We start from the raw sequence: 17581 nt of genomic DNA on the forward strand, positions 1-17581 counted from the left end.
AACTCCTTAGGATTCTTTTTGGCTTCATTAGCTAACTGCTGTTCATACCTCACTTTAGCTACCCTCACCAACCAAGTCACCTGTCTTGCCTAGTCTTTGTAGTCCTCATGGAATTGGTTATTTCCACTTCTCTTATGCTGCCTCCTTAATGCCCTTTTTCTCTGTATTTCATGCTTAATCTCTTTATTCATCCATTTCACACCTACCTTATTTAACCTTCTCACCCTTGGAATACATTTAGACATTGCATCTACTAGATAGTTTTTGAAAATCCCCCAATTGATCTCGTTTCCAGCTAACTCCTCATTTCATGCTACACCTGAAAGCTGTCTCCTGAGCTCTTCATAATCACCTCCCCTTCCTTGTAGTTCCACATATACCCTTTTCTTACAGAGGTCCTCACTGCAATCACGCAGGTAATCACCTCATGGTCACTCACCAATCGATGGATGATTTGAAACCTCATTTATAATTACATCCTCTGATGAGATGACCAAATTTAAGACCCTCAATCCTCATGTGTCCTCTGTTACATACTGTCTGAGATAGTTATCCCTCAAAAACTTAAGAAATTCATTTTCTTTACTTCCAGTTGCTATCTCATCATTCCAGTCTATATTGCCATAATTAAAATTGCCCATAATGATCACTCTTTTCTTATTTGCTTGGCTAATTTGATTATACATTTCATAGTCACTACCATCCACATTACCTGGTATCTATAACAACATTCAACCAAGTATTTCATTCCATTCACCTCTATCTCACACTATACTGCCTCAAAACCACTGGCACTGTTTCCCTCTTGCATCTCTACTTTGTATAGACATAACTCTTTCTCTATCTTAATGGTTTTCCCGTAGATTATATTAAGCCAAAGTATTCTTAACATGTTTAATTTATTTATATTATTTAGATAGCAGGAGCTATGGCTGAGAGAGGTTTGTCACTAGAAGAGATTAAATGTACTATCGAAAAGTTGGCTAGAAATATGGGTGAGCAGTTTTAGTTTAGTTTGATTAGTCAAATTTAATTAAAAAAACATTCAGAGATTTATTTATTCATTTGCTTATTTTGTTCACATACTTATGTGAACAAAATAAGCAAATGAAATGTTTACTTAATTGTTTATTTGTTTGCTTATTAGGCAATGTGCTGCATGTATATTATTTCTGTTCACAACAGTAGGCTGTACAAAACTAGACATGACATTATGGAAGCCTAATACCACATCCATCTCAAATAAATGAACAAATAAGCAAAAAAAAAAAATTTTTTTTTCAAGCATCTCTGGAGTCAGATTCATCACAAGAGACCCTAACCATTATTCACACAATTCTTATCATACATATTTCCTTGAACTCATTTATTCATAGACAATCCCTTGTTTTCTTCCTTCCTGCTATATTTTAAAAAAAGGCTTCAGTGTCAATCCTATAGAACCCCTAGAGAGCATTCTGTAGACCTGGTGCATTTTGGTCACTTTGCCTTGAGTTGTTTTCTACCATGTCCTCATCCCATGGAATCCAGGTGACCAGATCTACACTCCATAGTTCAGATGTAGCCTTATAAAAACATTATAAAGGGAATAATAATAACCTCTCCATGTGTGTTGTGTTGATGTGTTATTTTAGCCACCTTTGCAATATGGCCCTCTAAACTTCAACTTCCTGTCCTCATCAATTTCTTGTATTTCATCTTCATCAGTGTGGCACACAGCTTATGATCTTTTCATCCCAGTGTGCATGTACCTTATATTTGGCCATGCATACTGGGCCATTATCCTTTGCTCATGCTGTCAGTCTATTTAATTTAAGAATTAAATAGACTGACAGCAGACTTACTGATATGAGACCAAGACATCGATTTTGACTGATATCAAAGTGTGGGATTTACTGCAATGTATCGTGTGTTTAATGTATTCATTGCCAAGGTAAATGATTTGTGGTATGGGAGCAAGAATGGAGAAAATATTTGTCAGAAATATTTCATAAGCGAGTATAAGAAATGGAGTGGTGGTGAGAGGGAAAGAATGAAGTGACTGATATTATGGATATAAGGCAGATTGTCAAAATGTTGTTGAGAATGTAGCAGAAGCAGTGAGTGATAGTGCACGAAATAAATGAGTGTTTGAAGGAAGTGGTTGAAAGTAATAATGTGGATGATGAGATGCTAGTGCAGAAAGAAATTGCTTGCTTATGCAGACTCCTTGACAAGACAAAACATGAGCTCGAGCAACTAGAGAAACAATTGTCATGTGGCACAGAAGGGCAGAGAATGAAAGAAAGAGTGAATGGGAAAAGCATGAAAGTCAAGAAACTGGGAGAAAAGAGATAGTATTGTATGGGGATTTGATGATAAGAGGTATACTTAATGAGAAAGTGACAACAGCATGTTTCCCTGGCTTGAAGATAAAAGATATTAGTCAAGTTGCAGTTTGCAGAAGAAAGAAGCAAACAAGTTAATTGTTTTGGCCTGCAAAATTATTCGAAAGGTGAGAAATATGCAATGGAAAAAGATGTTAAAGAGTTACAAAGATAATAAGCCGAAAGGCTATTTTACCGGCGAATTTGTTAATTGACAGGGAGATGGTAAATCCCGTTTTATTTTATAGCCGGGTATGAAACTCGGGTCGAAATCCATCGACATCCATAGAGTTTCAATGCCGAAAAAACTATCGGCGGAACCAAGTGTAAATGATCACTTGGGTAGTACAACACTAGGGCAACTCCATGCAAAGGTGGAGCATGCTCCATCACTAACTTTAATATTCTCTCATAATGTAAAACCCAGCTCCTAAGAGATGTATATATACTGTTTTACATTATGAGAAGAGGTCACTACCCAGACTGGTGTCAGCCTTTTTTGAGGTCTCATCAGTGAGTAGGTAGACCTGGAATATCACCTTTGCATGGAGTTGCCCTGGTGTTGTACTACCCAAGTGATCATTTACACTTGGTTCTGCCGATAGTTTTTTCGGCATTGAAACTCTATGGATGTTGATGGATTTTGACCCGAGTTTCGTACCCAGCTATAAAATAAAATGGGATTTACCATCTCCCTGTCAATTAACAAGTTCACCGGTAAAATAGCCTTTCGGCTTATTATCTTTGTAATTAACAATATTTAACAATGTATAGTACACCACTTCGGCAATTCGATAGTAGAGGTATGTAAGTTTCGGTTCACTTAAAACCTTGATATTCCAGGTCTACCTACTCACTGATGAGACCTCAAAAAAGTTTGAACCTGGTCTGGGTAGTGACCTCTTCTCATAATGCAAAACAGTATATATATATATACATCTCTTAGGAGCTGGGTTTTACATTATGAGAGAATATTAAAGTTAGTGATGGAGCTTGCTCCACCTTTGCATGGAGTTGCCCTGGTGTTGTACTACCCAAGTGATCATTTACACTTGGTTCCACCGATAGTTTTTTCGGCATTGAAACTCTATGGATTTCGACCCGAGTTTCGTACCTGGCTATAAAATAAAATGGGATTTACCATCTCTCTGTCAATTATGTTAAAGAGTTGTTAGAAGAAGTAAAAATGAAGAGTAAGTAATAAAGTAAAGATTGTGAGTCTGCTGCCTCAGTATGATAGGAAAGAATTGAGAAGAAGGGTCATGATTGCCAAGAAGTCAATCAATGAGAAGATTGTGTAGGAGGAATGCTGTGCAGTTTATAAATGTGGGGAATGAATTTGATGAACCTGTATATCCCGATGGACTGCACTTAAATAGTTTTGGAGTTAGGTGTTTGGAGAAAGTGTTGTTCAGTGAGAGTATTGAAGTGCAAATCCAGGGATCTAGAGATATTAGGGGGAAGCATTCAAGCATGCATCTAGCCATCCCTGGGCTAGATGAGTGCAGGAATGATTATGAAGAGCTGGGTGCAATTTCCAAGGTTTTGAATCTGAATGGGCAGGTAATAACATTATGTAGGGTAACTGTGAGCCCATGGCTATGTTGAAATACATGTAGATGATACCCAAAGTATCAGAAATAAGGGAGCGGAGTTTTTAGCATTGGTCAGCTCAACTTGGTCAAAAATTACTGGCATCAGTAAAACCTGGTTGTCATAGAATGATGTAGTTCCAGGAATAGAATGCAATGGATACTGTATTATTTTCAGAGAAGATAGAAGAAATAGGGCAGGAGGAAGAGTATTATTAATGATAGCTAAAGAACTTCAATCAACAAAAATAGAAGTCAAAGAAGATTGTAGATCTGATAGAAATGGTTCATTTGAGGCTGTCTGGTGTGAGATAGAGGCCAATAGGACAAAATATATTGTTGGTTGCTGCTATAGACCTGGGGGGGGGGGGAGGGATCCAGAAGAAAATGTGGACGACATGCATCTGCAGATTAGCACAATGAGCGCAGGCTGAGCAGTTATCATGGGAGACTTAAGATATGGTGATATAGGTTAGAAGGTGAAAGGGCACATGGCAAAATGGAAATGGAATTTATACAGTTACTAAGGGATACTTATCTGAAGCAGCACATGATGGAAGGGACCAGGAGTGCAAGAGAATGTGCAAGTTTAAGAGTGTTGGATCTGGTAACAGCATCAGAAGATCTATCTACAAGGGTGCTCTGAAAAAGTTCTTGGCTTTGACCATAGATGGCAACACTATCAGCACGATTGTTTTTTTCTAAGTTGGTACGTCTGTCATAAACATCCATGTGAAATTGCAAGTCATTCTATCAAGTAATTTATGTTATACAGCTGCTTGAAGCAAAAGTTTTGTATGTATCCTTAAAATAGATAAAATTGAGTATTGTGCAGTTATAAAATTCTTTGGTAAAAGAAAGTTTAATGCCAAAAGAAATTCATTCGAAGTTCATAAAAGTTTGTGGGCACTCCTCTCCTTCATTTTTGACAATTAAGAAATGGGCTGCCGAGTTTAAACTTGACCATACCAGCCTTGAAGATGATCCACGTGAAGGACATCCAAAAGAGTGTAACAACACCAGCAATCAAGTGCTTGAAATTGCTGAGACTATAGGCATTTCAAAAGAATGTGTAGGATATATTTTGCATGAAGAATTGCAAATGAAAAAGCTTTGTGCAAGATGGGTGCCAAGCTTGCTCACTGCAGATCAAAAACGCACTCTGAAAATCTCTGAACAGTGCTTGGAGTGTTTTAACAAGAATAAAACTGATTTTTGTGTGTCGATTATTTACTATGGATGAGACTTGGATTCACCATTACACATCAGAATCCAAAGAGCAGTCAAAACAGTGGACAGAAGCTGGTTGTTCAGCGCCAAAGAAGACAAAGTCAGTTCCATCAGCAGGAAAGGTCATGGCATCAGTATTTTGGGATGCTAAAGGAATTTTGTTTATTAATACTGTTTATTTTTTTCTTCTGCAAACCGGATCTTTTCTCACAAATTTTTTTGTGTAGTCTGGTTAAAAGATCAGAATAACATTCCCCAGTTATTGTTTTACTCTTTCAAGAGTAAAACAATAACTGGGGAATGTTATTCTGATCTTTTAACCAGACTACACAAAAAAATTTGTGAGAAAAGATCCGGTTTGCAGAAGAAAAAAATCATCTTTCATCATGATAATATACCTCCCCACAAAGGTGTTTTGGCAATGGGAAAATTATGGGATCTGCACTATTAATTGTTGGAACATCCACCCTATTCCCCAGATTTGGCTCCCTTTGACTTCTATCTCTTCCAAAAACTAAAACTTTTCCTCACTAGTCAGCTTTTTTTTCTTTGAATCAAGAGGTCATTGCAGCTGTAGTGGGGTATTTTGCAGATCTTACTGAGAACTACTACAGGGACGGGGTAATGGTGCTGGAGCATCGCTGGAATAAATGTATTAGTCTTAAGGGAGATTATGTTGAAAAATAAAAATAATTTTGAAATTATAAATTCATTTTTTCATTGTTAGGCCAAGAACTTTTCAGGCCACCCTTATATAACTGCAGTAGTAACTCTACCTCTGTTCGGGGAAAGTGACCATGCAGTCTTGTCCAGGGAGGTTGCTCAATGTGGAAATTTCAGTCAACAAAGGGTTTATGTGAAACTACAAAGCTGGCGATTGTGACAAACTTGGGAGGCAACTTGGAGCAGTGCCATGGCATAAGAAACTACATGGAATGAAACTACTTGGATAACATACATTGACTACCTATCTTACCATGCTGTTATTTTTTACTGTCCTCAGCAACCTCCTGGTATCCATTCGTACATTCTTTTTGTTATCAACCACATCACTTGTTCCTACTACCATTATCAACTCTTTTACTTGCTTACTCCTCCTATCTCTAGGAAAACAAACCTTATACACCTTCTCATTCACCACACCTCAAAGAATTGAATCCCCATATACAGTCACTCATATCATTCATTACCTGTTTCACGTAGCCATCTTTCATTTCAGTTTTCCTCACTCTTCCATGCATAACTATAATTCTCCTAATTTCACTCTGCATTTACTTAATCTCTTTAGTTTTGCTTTCAGATTTTTGCTGGCATTCACACTCTACCTTGCCTGCCAAACTCTTTTTTCTCAATTCCTTTCATGTCAGCTATCATAGTCAGTTGGTCTATCTTTCTGCATGCTACTTTACTGTTCTCTTCAACTACTTCTTTATGTTCTAATTCATATTTCTTTCATTATTGCTCCCTCCTTCAACTACAATCTTTATAACACTCAATTTTACACTTTCATCATTAATATTTGTCACTTCATTTTTCCACTTCTGACACATCTTGCATTTCTGACATCCACTTATGAGACACTTCCAGCACGCCTTCTCTCCACTCACTATCATACCACAATATGTTTTCACATGGTAAAGAGTACACAGTACATTGCAAAATTCCTCATGTGAAACTCTCTAAACGTTCTTGTTCACATCAGTTTCATGAACAGCACTATTTATGCAAATACTTTACAAATCTAGCAAAAATATGCTCAATCTTTTCAAAAATGGAAAAAAAAAAGTGTCAACTCAAATATACAAATAATATTTGGAGAAAAATTTGAAAATGAGTACCACAGCTTAGTGACTGAGTGGTATAATCTAGAGAAAACATTGTTCAACTGATCCAGTGAAGTACTTCCAAGATAGAAAATTAAGAACCCCCATGGTGGACATAGAAGGTTAAAGAAGCAGTCCATGAAAATGAAGAAATCGTCTAAATATGTTCCTGGCTATTAACCACCTGAATGGCCATATGAATGAAATATATCAGATAATTTATGTTTAGTATCCATGTTTTTTCAACAGTATCCAAGTGTTATTTGCATTTCAGTTGAGCATTTTACATCCATGTCATTATTGACATGTAAGCACATCAAGGCCAGTATGATGGGTAAAGGCAGCACATATTCTTAAAGAATATAGAGAAAAATAAATTAAGCTATTTTCAATGTAGCTACATCATGGAAATATTTTGGAAAGAATACAGAAGATAAATATCATGAAGATGGAGAAATGTTTTGATACTATTAAGAAAGCTAAAAAATGCAAAAAAGGAGTATTGCAAAAGGAATTGAAGATTGTGAAGGTGGTATAAAAACTGAAGATAAAAATATTCTTGATATTATTATTATTATTATTATTATTATTATCATTATTTCGGGTGACTCCAGGGAGTCCTTAGACTCATCGAGGGAGGCCCTAAACATCATGTCCACACAACTATACGACATTCTCACAGTATCTATCATACCTTGCCTTGAACTTGCTCACCGTCATAGCACCCACAACAGACTCTGGCAGCTTATTCCACTCATTTACCACTCTAAAAGTAAAGAACCCAGCTTTAACACCCCTGCTAACCACACTCTTGCCTAGCTTCCATAGGTGTCCCCTAGTTCTCCCACCACTAGTTCTGATCTCAAAAATATCCTCTGAATTAATCCTATAGAATCCCTTTAGCAATTTGAATATCTCAATCATATCTCCCCTTTTCCACCTATCAACTAGTTTCTGCAACCCACAAATCTTCAACCTGTTCTCATATCTGAAGTAATTTAGTCAGCCTGTTTGGTTCAATGGGTTGCATCTCCTTCTTCCCATTTAACAGACTATGGGTTTGAATTCCTGTATACAGGTATGTTTATGAAAGTCTCTAGATGGTAGACATTGTAGGAAAAGGCTAAGGGATTCACCAGGATATATACACAGGTTGATACATTTAAGAGCACTAAAATAGAGCTGATCAGAGAAACCAATTTGTTCTATTGGGTCATTGATCAAATAGATTCATTCATTCTATGTTAGACAGCTGAACAAATTATGCTAATTTAAAAGTAAGCTGCTAATTGCTAATTCTTCTTATTTGTAGTTGATTGTGATAATATCTAGTATGGCTTATATACATCGAAAAATGATGACACAATGGAAAAATTATAACACGTCTCTGAAAAGAGACGTGTTATAATTTTTAAATTTTAAACTCTTAGTGCTCTGGATCTTAGGCACTGTAAAAACTCGATGTAGCTTAAAATTATCATAGCGCTCATCGATTTTTTACATAGATCAAGTCCCATGAGAACTGTAAATAACCTTGTTTGTTACTATGTCTATTTTGCAAAATATTAATGTAGTTAACCCTGTGGGAAGAATGTATTTACTGTTTTAACGTCAAAAACAAATGCAATGCTTTGCCATCGGGGAACTTTGTATATAGCTATGTGTAAGAGTGCAGGAGAGTTGTTTATTAGTTTTGTATATAAGAGTTGCTTACAAGCTCTGCACTAACACCTTTAAAGTTAGTATCCAAGAGTGTCGCTAGGTTTAGAGAAGTTTCCGTGGCCCGAAAGGAGAACAAAGTATCAAAGAAGTCCGCTAGTTTTAGAGACAAGTTTCCACATCTGGCAAAATACGATCAAAAGATTGCACGGAGGAGAACAAAGAGTGGGTTAAACTAAAAAGAAGATGAAAGCATCATGTCGAGTTCTTCGGGGGTTTACTACCCTTAGTGCAAGGTACCAAGATCGCAAAATAAAAGGGGACTGAGCCATGCATAAGGGGCTTCCATCAAGAGAGAGTCGTCAAGAGGTCGGAACTAAAGGCAGTTGGAACCAGAGCGGAAGTGAACTGAGACTATATGCGGAGTCCGAATCAGAGCAGTGGCAGCAAAGAGCGAGGAAAGGCAAGGCCCCAGTTACACAGAGGAGAGCTGAGATCCAAGTGCCAAGAGAGCAAAGGCGAAGCACTGTTACCAAAAAGAGCCAGAACCAGTTGGCGGCAATTACAGTCATCGGCATCGGCAGTTAGAAGCAGAAGTTCCTGAAGTAAGGATCCAGAGGAGAATTTGCCCATATGCTGAAACCTTTTATATGTGCTATTCGAGTACTGCAGATTGCAGTCTATAAGCCCACTAACATCCCGATGTGATACCGCTGAAGCAAGATACTCCTGAAGGAAGCCTAAGACTCGAGATGAAAGAAAAGCCATAAAGACTCTTGACTGAATGTGTGATACAGAGCCTCTGTAAGTTATATAATTTTGTATATTTTCTCTTATAATATAGGATCCATATACAATATATGGACTATTAAGAGTTAGTTTTTTAGTAATTAGAAGTGTCCATAAAAGAGTCAATTGGCATGTTAGAAGTTGATATGGAAATTTGTAAAAATAACTTAACAGAGAGTTAACTAACCTCTTTTCGAGTAAACTAGAAGTTTAATAAGTTGAATTTGTAAGCAAAGAGTAAATAAGTGTTTGAGTTAAAGAGATTATTTAGTGTTGAAGTGAACGGGTTTTAATCTTATACTAAAGATTTTATAGATGGGTAGAGAAAGGCATGGATGTTTGTGATTATCTGTAGAAAATACCAGTGCAGGTCAGCGGTAGATGGCGTTGGTGTAGTTGTGGTCAGTGATTGAATGGTGGAGACGGAATTGTAGAGCAGGTGTCCTCCCTCGATGAGTCCTTGGACTCCCCGGAGGTGTCAAATAATAATAAAATAATAAAAGCAATCTCCCTGTCTTGATTCATGTATATTTCATATTCATGTAAATAAATGTGTTTTAATTATTTGTTAAAAGAGTTCTGCCTGATCCTTTATTTTACAACTGCACTATTCCTAAATAAAGCAGACTTGTGAGCTGGAACAATTAAGGCAATAAAAGCGCAGTTTAGTTACTTACAAACCACGACTGTTTATGTAAACTTTGTTGAGGGAAGTTTCACTCATAAGAGAGAGAGATCTACTGGAAGTTTTATTGAGTCTTATGCCGAATATTTGATATACTGATGGCGCAGTCTTACATATAAATTTTCAGTGTTCATTGGCATAAGGCTAATAAATACTGAAGGTGGACGAACATAAAATGCAGTAGAGTAAGTGAAAAAGGTTATGAGAGAAAAAGTGCATTAGAGTAAAGCTATAAAGAATTAGAAATAGAATAAAGAAAGAAAGATTAAAGATAAAAGATACAACATATAGGCCAAAAATAACATATGTTTACAGCATATGTTATTTTTGATTCTGATTATACTGTTCGAAGGTTAGCAGTGGCAAAAGCATCTGAGACATTAGCCACTGCTGATCCTCAAACAGTTTTCTATGTTATGCAATTTTTCTCCTAAATTCCTATTAAATATCAAAGATTACTCTTTCTTATAATTTAGTTTCTTATAGAATCAAATTTTATTCATTTTAGGTACAATAGGAATCAGTCTTACATCCTGTAGTGTTCCAGGTAGTGGACTTATGTTTCAGCTTGGACCTGATGAAATGGAATTAGGTTTAGGTAAGATCTGTTTTAAAGAGAGTAGAGAGATGAGTATTTTCATGCTCTTAATAAGAATTAAACACTGTTTTCTGAAAAAAATAGTTTCATCATTATTTGCAAGTTGTGGATTATGCATGTTCTGATATGGGATTCATCTGTTCCTGTATAGTATGAGAATTCTAAATTTGAAAAATAATGAGGTTAGATGTGTTTTTAATCACTAAGTTTTGTTAAAATATATAAAAAAATATATTTTTGTCAAAATACTGTAATACTATAAGCTTAGAATTAATGAACAGTGCTAAGAAACAGTGACAACATTAAAATGAAAAGGCTATTATGAACAGTTAATAAAAATCAAATCATCCTTTTCTGTTATCTGTTGTATGGTGCTTATAATCATACAAATTCAGTGTGTGTCACATTATTATAGCTAAGGGAAATGTGAAACATACAGAAAAATTAAAGTCACATAACTGGATTGTTTTTTTAGTTGCATGGATGTTGGTAGTGGTCCTAAGCACCATGACCAAGCACCAAGAGGTGTGAGTTGCTTGGAGAGACTGCTGCTGGAAGGTAGAAAAGTGAGTAGAGTGAGAGAGAATGAATCAGATCAAGCAGGAAGTGATGTGGAAGAGCAGGAGAGTAAGACAGGAGAGATTGAAGAGGTGGTTATGAATGAGGAAGTGAGTGGTATGAGTATAGAAAATGAGAGAATGGGTGTTCAAGACGAGCAGGGAAACGGGGAGGCTAAGGTGGACAGGGGTACACAGCGTAAGAAAGGTGGATGCTCCGAGAGGAGGTGAGAGCACGTGTAGAGAGGAAAGAAATGGGATGACCTGAGTCAAGAGGAAACAGTTGGAATTGAAAAGGGTTTTTAAAATGAATAAGCAGAAAGGGAAATGACCCCAGTCGAGCATGGAGAGATCACATCGAGTGGGTGGTATCAGTGGAACTAGCTGTAGATCCAGAAATGAGCTGTTGTGTTTGTATACAAATGCTAGAAGTATAAGAAACAAGGCAGATGAAATGGGTGGATTAATTGCATCTGTTCACCCAAAGATTGTCAGAATAAGTGAGACGTGGTTGGAAGAGGATGACATCCTGACAGGAATAGAGATGGAAAGGTATGATGTGTTACGTGAGGATAGAAAGGGTAAAAAGGGAGGGGGAGTGCTATTGATGATAGAGAAAGAGTTGTATCTCTACTTTGTATGGACATAAGAGGGAAATAGTGCCAGTGGTTTTGAGGCAGTATGGTGTGAGATAGAGGTCAGTGGAATCAAATACGTGGTTGGATGTTGTGATAGATCATTATGGATGATTTTATACATGGTAATATAGACTGGAATGATGAGATAGCAACTGGAAGTAAAGAAAATGAGTTTCTTGAGTTTTTTGAGAGATAATTACCTCAGACAGTATGTAACAGAGGGCATGCGAGGATTGAGGGTATTGGATTTGATCATCTCATCAGAGGATGTAATTATAAATGAGGTGATTACTTGGGTGGTTGCCAGCAATGTGAGGACCTCTGTGAGAAAAGGGTATATGTGGAACTACAAGGGGGGGGGGTGATTATGAAGAGCTCAGGAGACAGCTTGCAGGTGTAGCATGGAATGAGGAGTTAGTTGGAAAAGAGATCAATGCAGGCTTGGGAGATTTTCAAAAACTATCTAGTAGATGCAATGTCTAAATGTATTCCAAGGGTGAGACGGTTAAATAAGGTAGGTGTGAGATGGATGAATAAAGAGATTAAGCATGCAATACAGAGAAAGAGGGCATTGTGGAGGTAGCATAAGAGAAATGGAAATAACCAATTCCATGAGGTCTACAAAGACCTCATGGAATTGGTTATTTCCAATTCCATGAGGTCTTTGTAAAGTGACTGCTTAAATATGCTTATCCTTCTCCTCTATGCAAGGAAGCAGTCACTTTATAAAGTGACTGCTTCCTTGGATAGAGGAGAAGGATACACAGTAATATACTTAGATTTCACAAAGGCTTTTGATAGAGTACCTCACGATAAATTGATAGTTAAACTAGAGCAGATGGGGTTGGATATTAGATTAGTACATTGGATTGGAGACTGGCTATCTGATAGGCATCAACAAGTTGTGTATGGGGGAGCGATATCCAGGAAAAGGAAAGTCACTAGTGGAGTCCCTCAGGGGTCTGTTTTAGAGTCATTACTGTTTAACTTGTATATTAATGATATAGGTGAAGATTTAGATGGAGATATTCAGTTGTTTGCAGATGATGCAAAGTTGGGACGAACCATGAAGAGTAGTGAAGATGTTGTCGCCTTGCAAGAAGACTTGAATAAATCGAGTGATTAGGAAATGGGGATGTGAGTTCAGTGTTACAAAATGTAAGGTTTTAAAATTTGGAAAACAAAGATGGGATGTAGAATTTATGCTTGCTGGGGATATATTGTTGGAAGTACAGGAAATAAGAGATCTGGGGATGATAGTGGATAAGGATCTGAAATTTAGGGGACACATAGCCAAAATTGTGAAGACAACACAAAGGCTTCTGGGAATGATGCAGAGGACACTGATGTGTAGAAGTAGGGAGATTCTTGTTCCGTTGTATAAGGCTTTGATTTGGCCACACATGGATTATTGTGCCCAGATATGGTCACCTGGTTTTCAGAAGGATGAAGAGATGTTGGAAGGGATCCAAAGGCGACTGACTAAGGTAGTTTCTGACCTCTGGAATGTCGAGTATGAGGAAAGATTGAGAATATGCAATTTGCAGAGTCTCGTGGACAGGAGAAAGAGGAGAGAGATATGATAGGGATCTAAAAGTTGGTAAGGGATTGTTATAGGATCAATGCTGGAGAAGTTCTACAGAAAATAGTGGGAGATCAGGGGAGAACCAGAGGTCTTCCCTGGAAACTGTATAAAGAGGGTGTGAGTAGGGGAGTGAGAGGCAGGTTTTTTTTCATGCAGAGTTGTAAATGATTGGAATGCCTTGTCAGAGCATGTGGTGTCTGCAAGGAGTTTGAATGTGTTCAAGGCACGGTATGATGGGCTGTGTGTGTGTGTGTGTGTGTGTGTGTGTGTGTGTGTGCGCGCGCGTGCGTGTGTGTGTGAGATAAAAGGACCTCCAAGATGAGTCTTTGACTTCATGAGTCATACCTGACTTTGGTAATGATGCATGGTTAATTATATATTCATAGTTTACAGTGTCAGTCACTTCATGTGTTTTCTGTTTGGTTTATCTGTTGCAAGAGGTGAAGGAACTTGATTACCATACAGATAAATCTTGCTATTTATGTTTGCAATTGGCTACTCTATTTTAATTGAAAAACCATAAATGTTCCTCACATTCTAGATGAAACTCAAATTCAGGTCTGCACTTCCGAAGCACATAATGATATTAATATGGGATGAATATTTTTGATTATTTTGTGGATGCTCTGTATTATCTTATTATTTCATTTTGTCATCAAAGAGTTATCACGATAAATGACATACCTTGAAACCTAAGTGATAGCTTGTATTCATATTTTTGCTCTACAGTAATAAATGACACGCAGGCGGGAGATGAATTTCATTGTCTGGTTCATGAGATATCACCGTGCTTATTGGAAGTGTAAAATGGCTTGAAAAAATTCAATGTTTGGTCTCTGAAGTAGCATTTCTGGATTATATAACCACTCACAATACTAATGCTAATATCAAGCCACATGAAAGGTTAGCAGCCTTTCATGATCAGGATTCACATTAAAAAAAAAAAAGATTCCTAAGGTATGTTATTAAATGCAGAGGTTTATTAAAAAGGCTAACTTTAGAATCAGCATTAGCTCTTAAACTCATGCCATACTTAAATAAATAAGGCTTATTACTCCAAACTTAAAAAAAAAACTTAAGATTTTTAATCATAGGCAACCTAATTAATCCCAATAAGTCTCCTGTGAAGGTGCCTATTGAAACACTAGTTTACAATTTCATTTTCATCCACAACTTGTTATGCTTGTGGTAGCTGCATTGTTGATGTAAATATTTTATTTGTGATGCAGTAGTGATTAATCAAAATACTGTAATATTAATAAATTTCTCTGTTTAATGGTATGTGTCAGGTGTTTGCCATTTATTCCCATAAATGATAAAATAGTAAACAAGCATTATAATTTCACGATACATTTTATTTTCCCATCATACCTAGTGTATGATGAGCAAATACAAGTACAATAACATGAAATACTCATCAGTTTGGGTAGTTGAAATTCAAATTGTCATGCCAAGACTTGTCTTTTTTTTTTTTTTTTTTTCAAATGACATTGGGATGTGTTGTTATTCCATCTTTTATAAAAATCAAACTAAATTTTCATTCTCCAATAGCTTTCCATATATATGCATGCTAGTATGGCATTGCAAATTAGTATCACCTCTATAAATCCTGTTCGTTACAAATACTGCAATGAAGACTTTTTGCAATTTTAACATGCAGTTATATATATATATTTTTACATGAATCCTACTTACAAAAATTCTGTAAATCCATTAGTACCTGTTAAGGTTCAGATAATCTTGGAGCCTTACTCTGACTTCTATGCTACTTTTTTAAGAGCTGCTTCATGCCTCTGATGGTCTGACACATTTTAAATAATCTGCTATCACAGAACATCTGTGCTACTTGGTTGGAGAATGGCTATGCTATTCACTTGGCCAACAAGCTGGCAATCAAGCCATTCTTTCTTTCAAATAATTAAGAAGAAAAAAAAAAGTCACCACATTAACAAACTCTAAAACTATTTAAGATAGCTGGAAGTTTTTTCATTTGGTTAGACTATAAATTATATATTTAGTTTAATCCTTTATCCAAGTGTAAACAAACAAAGTTTGCTCCTGAAGTATCTTCAGGACTGGGGGCAACTCGTATAAGTTCTCATCACTTGCCTTAGTATCTCCCATAATGCAAAGCACATCTCCTTGCGGACTTTCAATTTCAATTCCCAGACAATATATATATAATGCTATGTATTAAGGAAAAGGCCACTACCCAGACTGGTTTCGACCTTTATTGAGGTCTCATCAGTGGGAGCCAGACCCAGTGGTGGTGATAACAAGGTGGAAGTAATGAAGAAGTCATATTTACCTATACGAGTTGCCAAGCTGTCACATCTTATTATTAAATTACTCTGGATTAGAGAAAGATGTTGGAAGTTTTTTTCACTTGGTTAGACTATAAATTATATATTTAGTTTAATCCTTTATCCAAGTATACTTCAGGTGCAAACTTTGTTTGCTTACACTTGGATAAAGGATTAAACTAAATATATAATTTATAGTCTAACCAAGTGAAAAAAACTTCCAACATCTTTCTCTAATCCAGAGTAATTTAATATAAGATGTGACACCTTTTGGCAACTCGTATCGGTAAATATGACTTCTCATTACTTCCACCTTGTTATCACCAGCTCTGGGTCTGGCTCCCACTAATGAGATCTCAGTTTTTGGCAAGATAAGTACTTTGATTTTCTTTCGTTTGTTTTTCACTTTAATTTATTTACTGGTGCTGGTGATGGTTTCATCACCACTAGCACTGGTTTCTTTTAATAAAATTAGGATTGCTGGTAGTGCAGTGTTAGTATCTGCATTACGGGATTACTTTTAGCAGCATCACAGTTGCTATTTATAGTAGCTCAAACAAACATTTGCTGGTGGTTTAGAATTACTTCTGTATCACAGGATTATTTTATTCTAAGTTTTATGACTGAAATTTTTTTTTCTTCATTTAATTAAATGCAGAGGTTATAGTCTTTTTCCCACTTGAGATAATGGTACCAATTCCTCCAAGCGTGCAAAACTCTAGGAATTGAAATTCCCAGATGTGAAGAAGCAAGACAGGTAACTAAGGTTTTAAAAGAGATAGTTGGCACAAACAAGATTTATTCTTTCACCCCTTATGGTGCAAGGAAATATTTAATTGTAGTCAAAGATGTAGAAACAAGGGACATACTATTACAGGGTTTTTTTACTTTCGAAGGCAGTGCAGTTATTCCTGTAATGGTCAGGAGCCAGGTAAAAAACAGTAAAAATCAAAAGATTTTTGATGGAATATATAGAGAATAGTAATGAAATTCTTATACAGACATTTTTGAAATGAGGTAAGGTTAATAATGTACAAAAGGGTTTGTCAAGTGAAGATCCAAATTGGTTTTTGTGATGTCACCTTCACAATGGATATGAAGATGCCTGTACCAAATTTTGTCAACATCAGTACAACCCGAGTTATGGTAAACTATCTTGGAGTACAACATCAATACCTGCATTGCGGTTCATACGATCACTTAAGTAGTAACTGTCCCAAATCTAAATGTTTCAAATGCATGGAGATCGGACGTATCACTAATCAGTGCCTCAAACCTTGTTAGAAATGCGAAAGCTCTGAACACTGCATTAACACCTGTCCTTTTAGAACTTTCACGGAAAGAGTGGGAGCTCCTGTAGTACCAATTTGAAAACCATATATATCAGAGAGGCATAATGAAGAGTTCCTGGATCTTCCAATTCAGTCTAGTAAAGATGGCGCTTTTAAGTAAACCTACACTTAGTAAAATCACAAAAAGTGCACCACCAAATCAGTCAGAAATTAGCTTCAAAATTCCAGATCTGCAGGAGCAACTTTTCCAGTCAAATACTGATGGAACATCAGTTGAAATTACCAATAATGAACCTAAAATAACAACTGAACAGGTAATGAAATGACCACAAGATAATGAAATGCAAAAACATTCAACTGTTCTACAAGAAGAAACTGAAGAAGTAACAGAAAAACAAGTAAGACAACTGAAAGAACTTAATATGCAGACAAGATCATCAAAAAGGAAAGATAAATTAATAAAA

General features: G+C 36.4%; 1 protein-coding gene across 2 annotated transcripts in view; it reads left to right on the plus strand.

The window, feature by feature from the left end:
* Nucleotides 1-17581, plus strand: part of LOC150101706 (triokinase/FMN cyclase-like) — a 126310-nt gene that overhangs the window by 24929 nt on the left and 83800 nt on the right. For both annotated transcript variants that reach the window (XM_090400338.1, XM_090400339.1), the window contains exons 4-5: nt 917-995; nt 10653-10742. In XM_090400338.1, the coding sequence (XP_090256464.1) occupies nt 917-995; nt 10653-10742 (169 nt within the window). The remainder of the gene's footprint in view (nt 1-916; nt 996-10652; nt 10743-17581) is intronic.

The sequence above is a fragment of the Typopeltis vanoorti genome, chromosome 11 (genome assembly GCF_054136105.1).
Source record: "Typopeltis vanoorti isolate ZY-2024b chromosome 11, IOZ_Tvanoo_1.0, whole genome shotgun sequence".
Taxonomy (NCBI): Eukaryota; Metazoa; Arthropoda; class Arachnida; order Uropygi; family Thelyphonidae; genus Typopeltis; species Typopeltis vanoorti.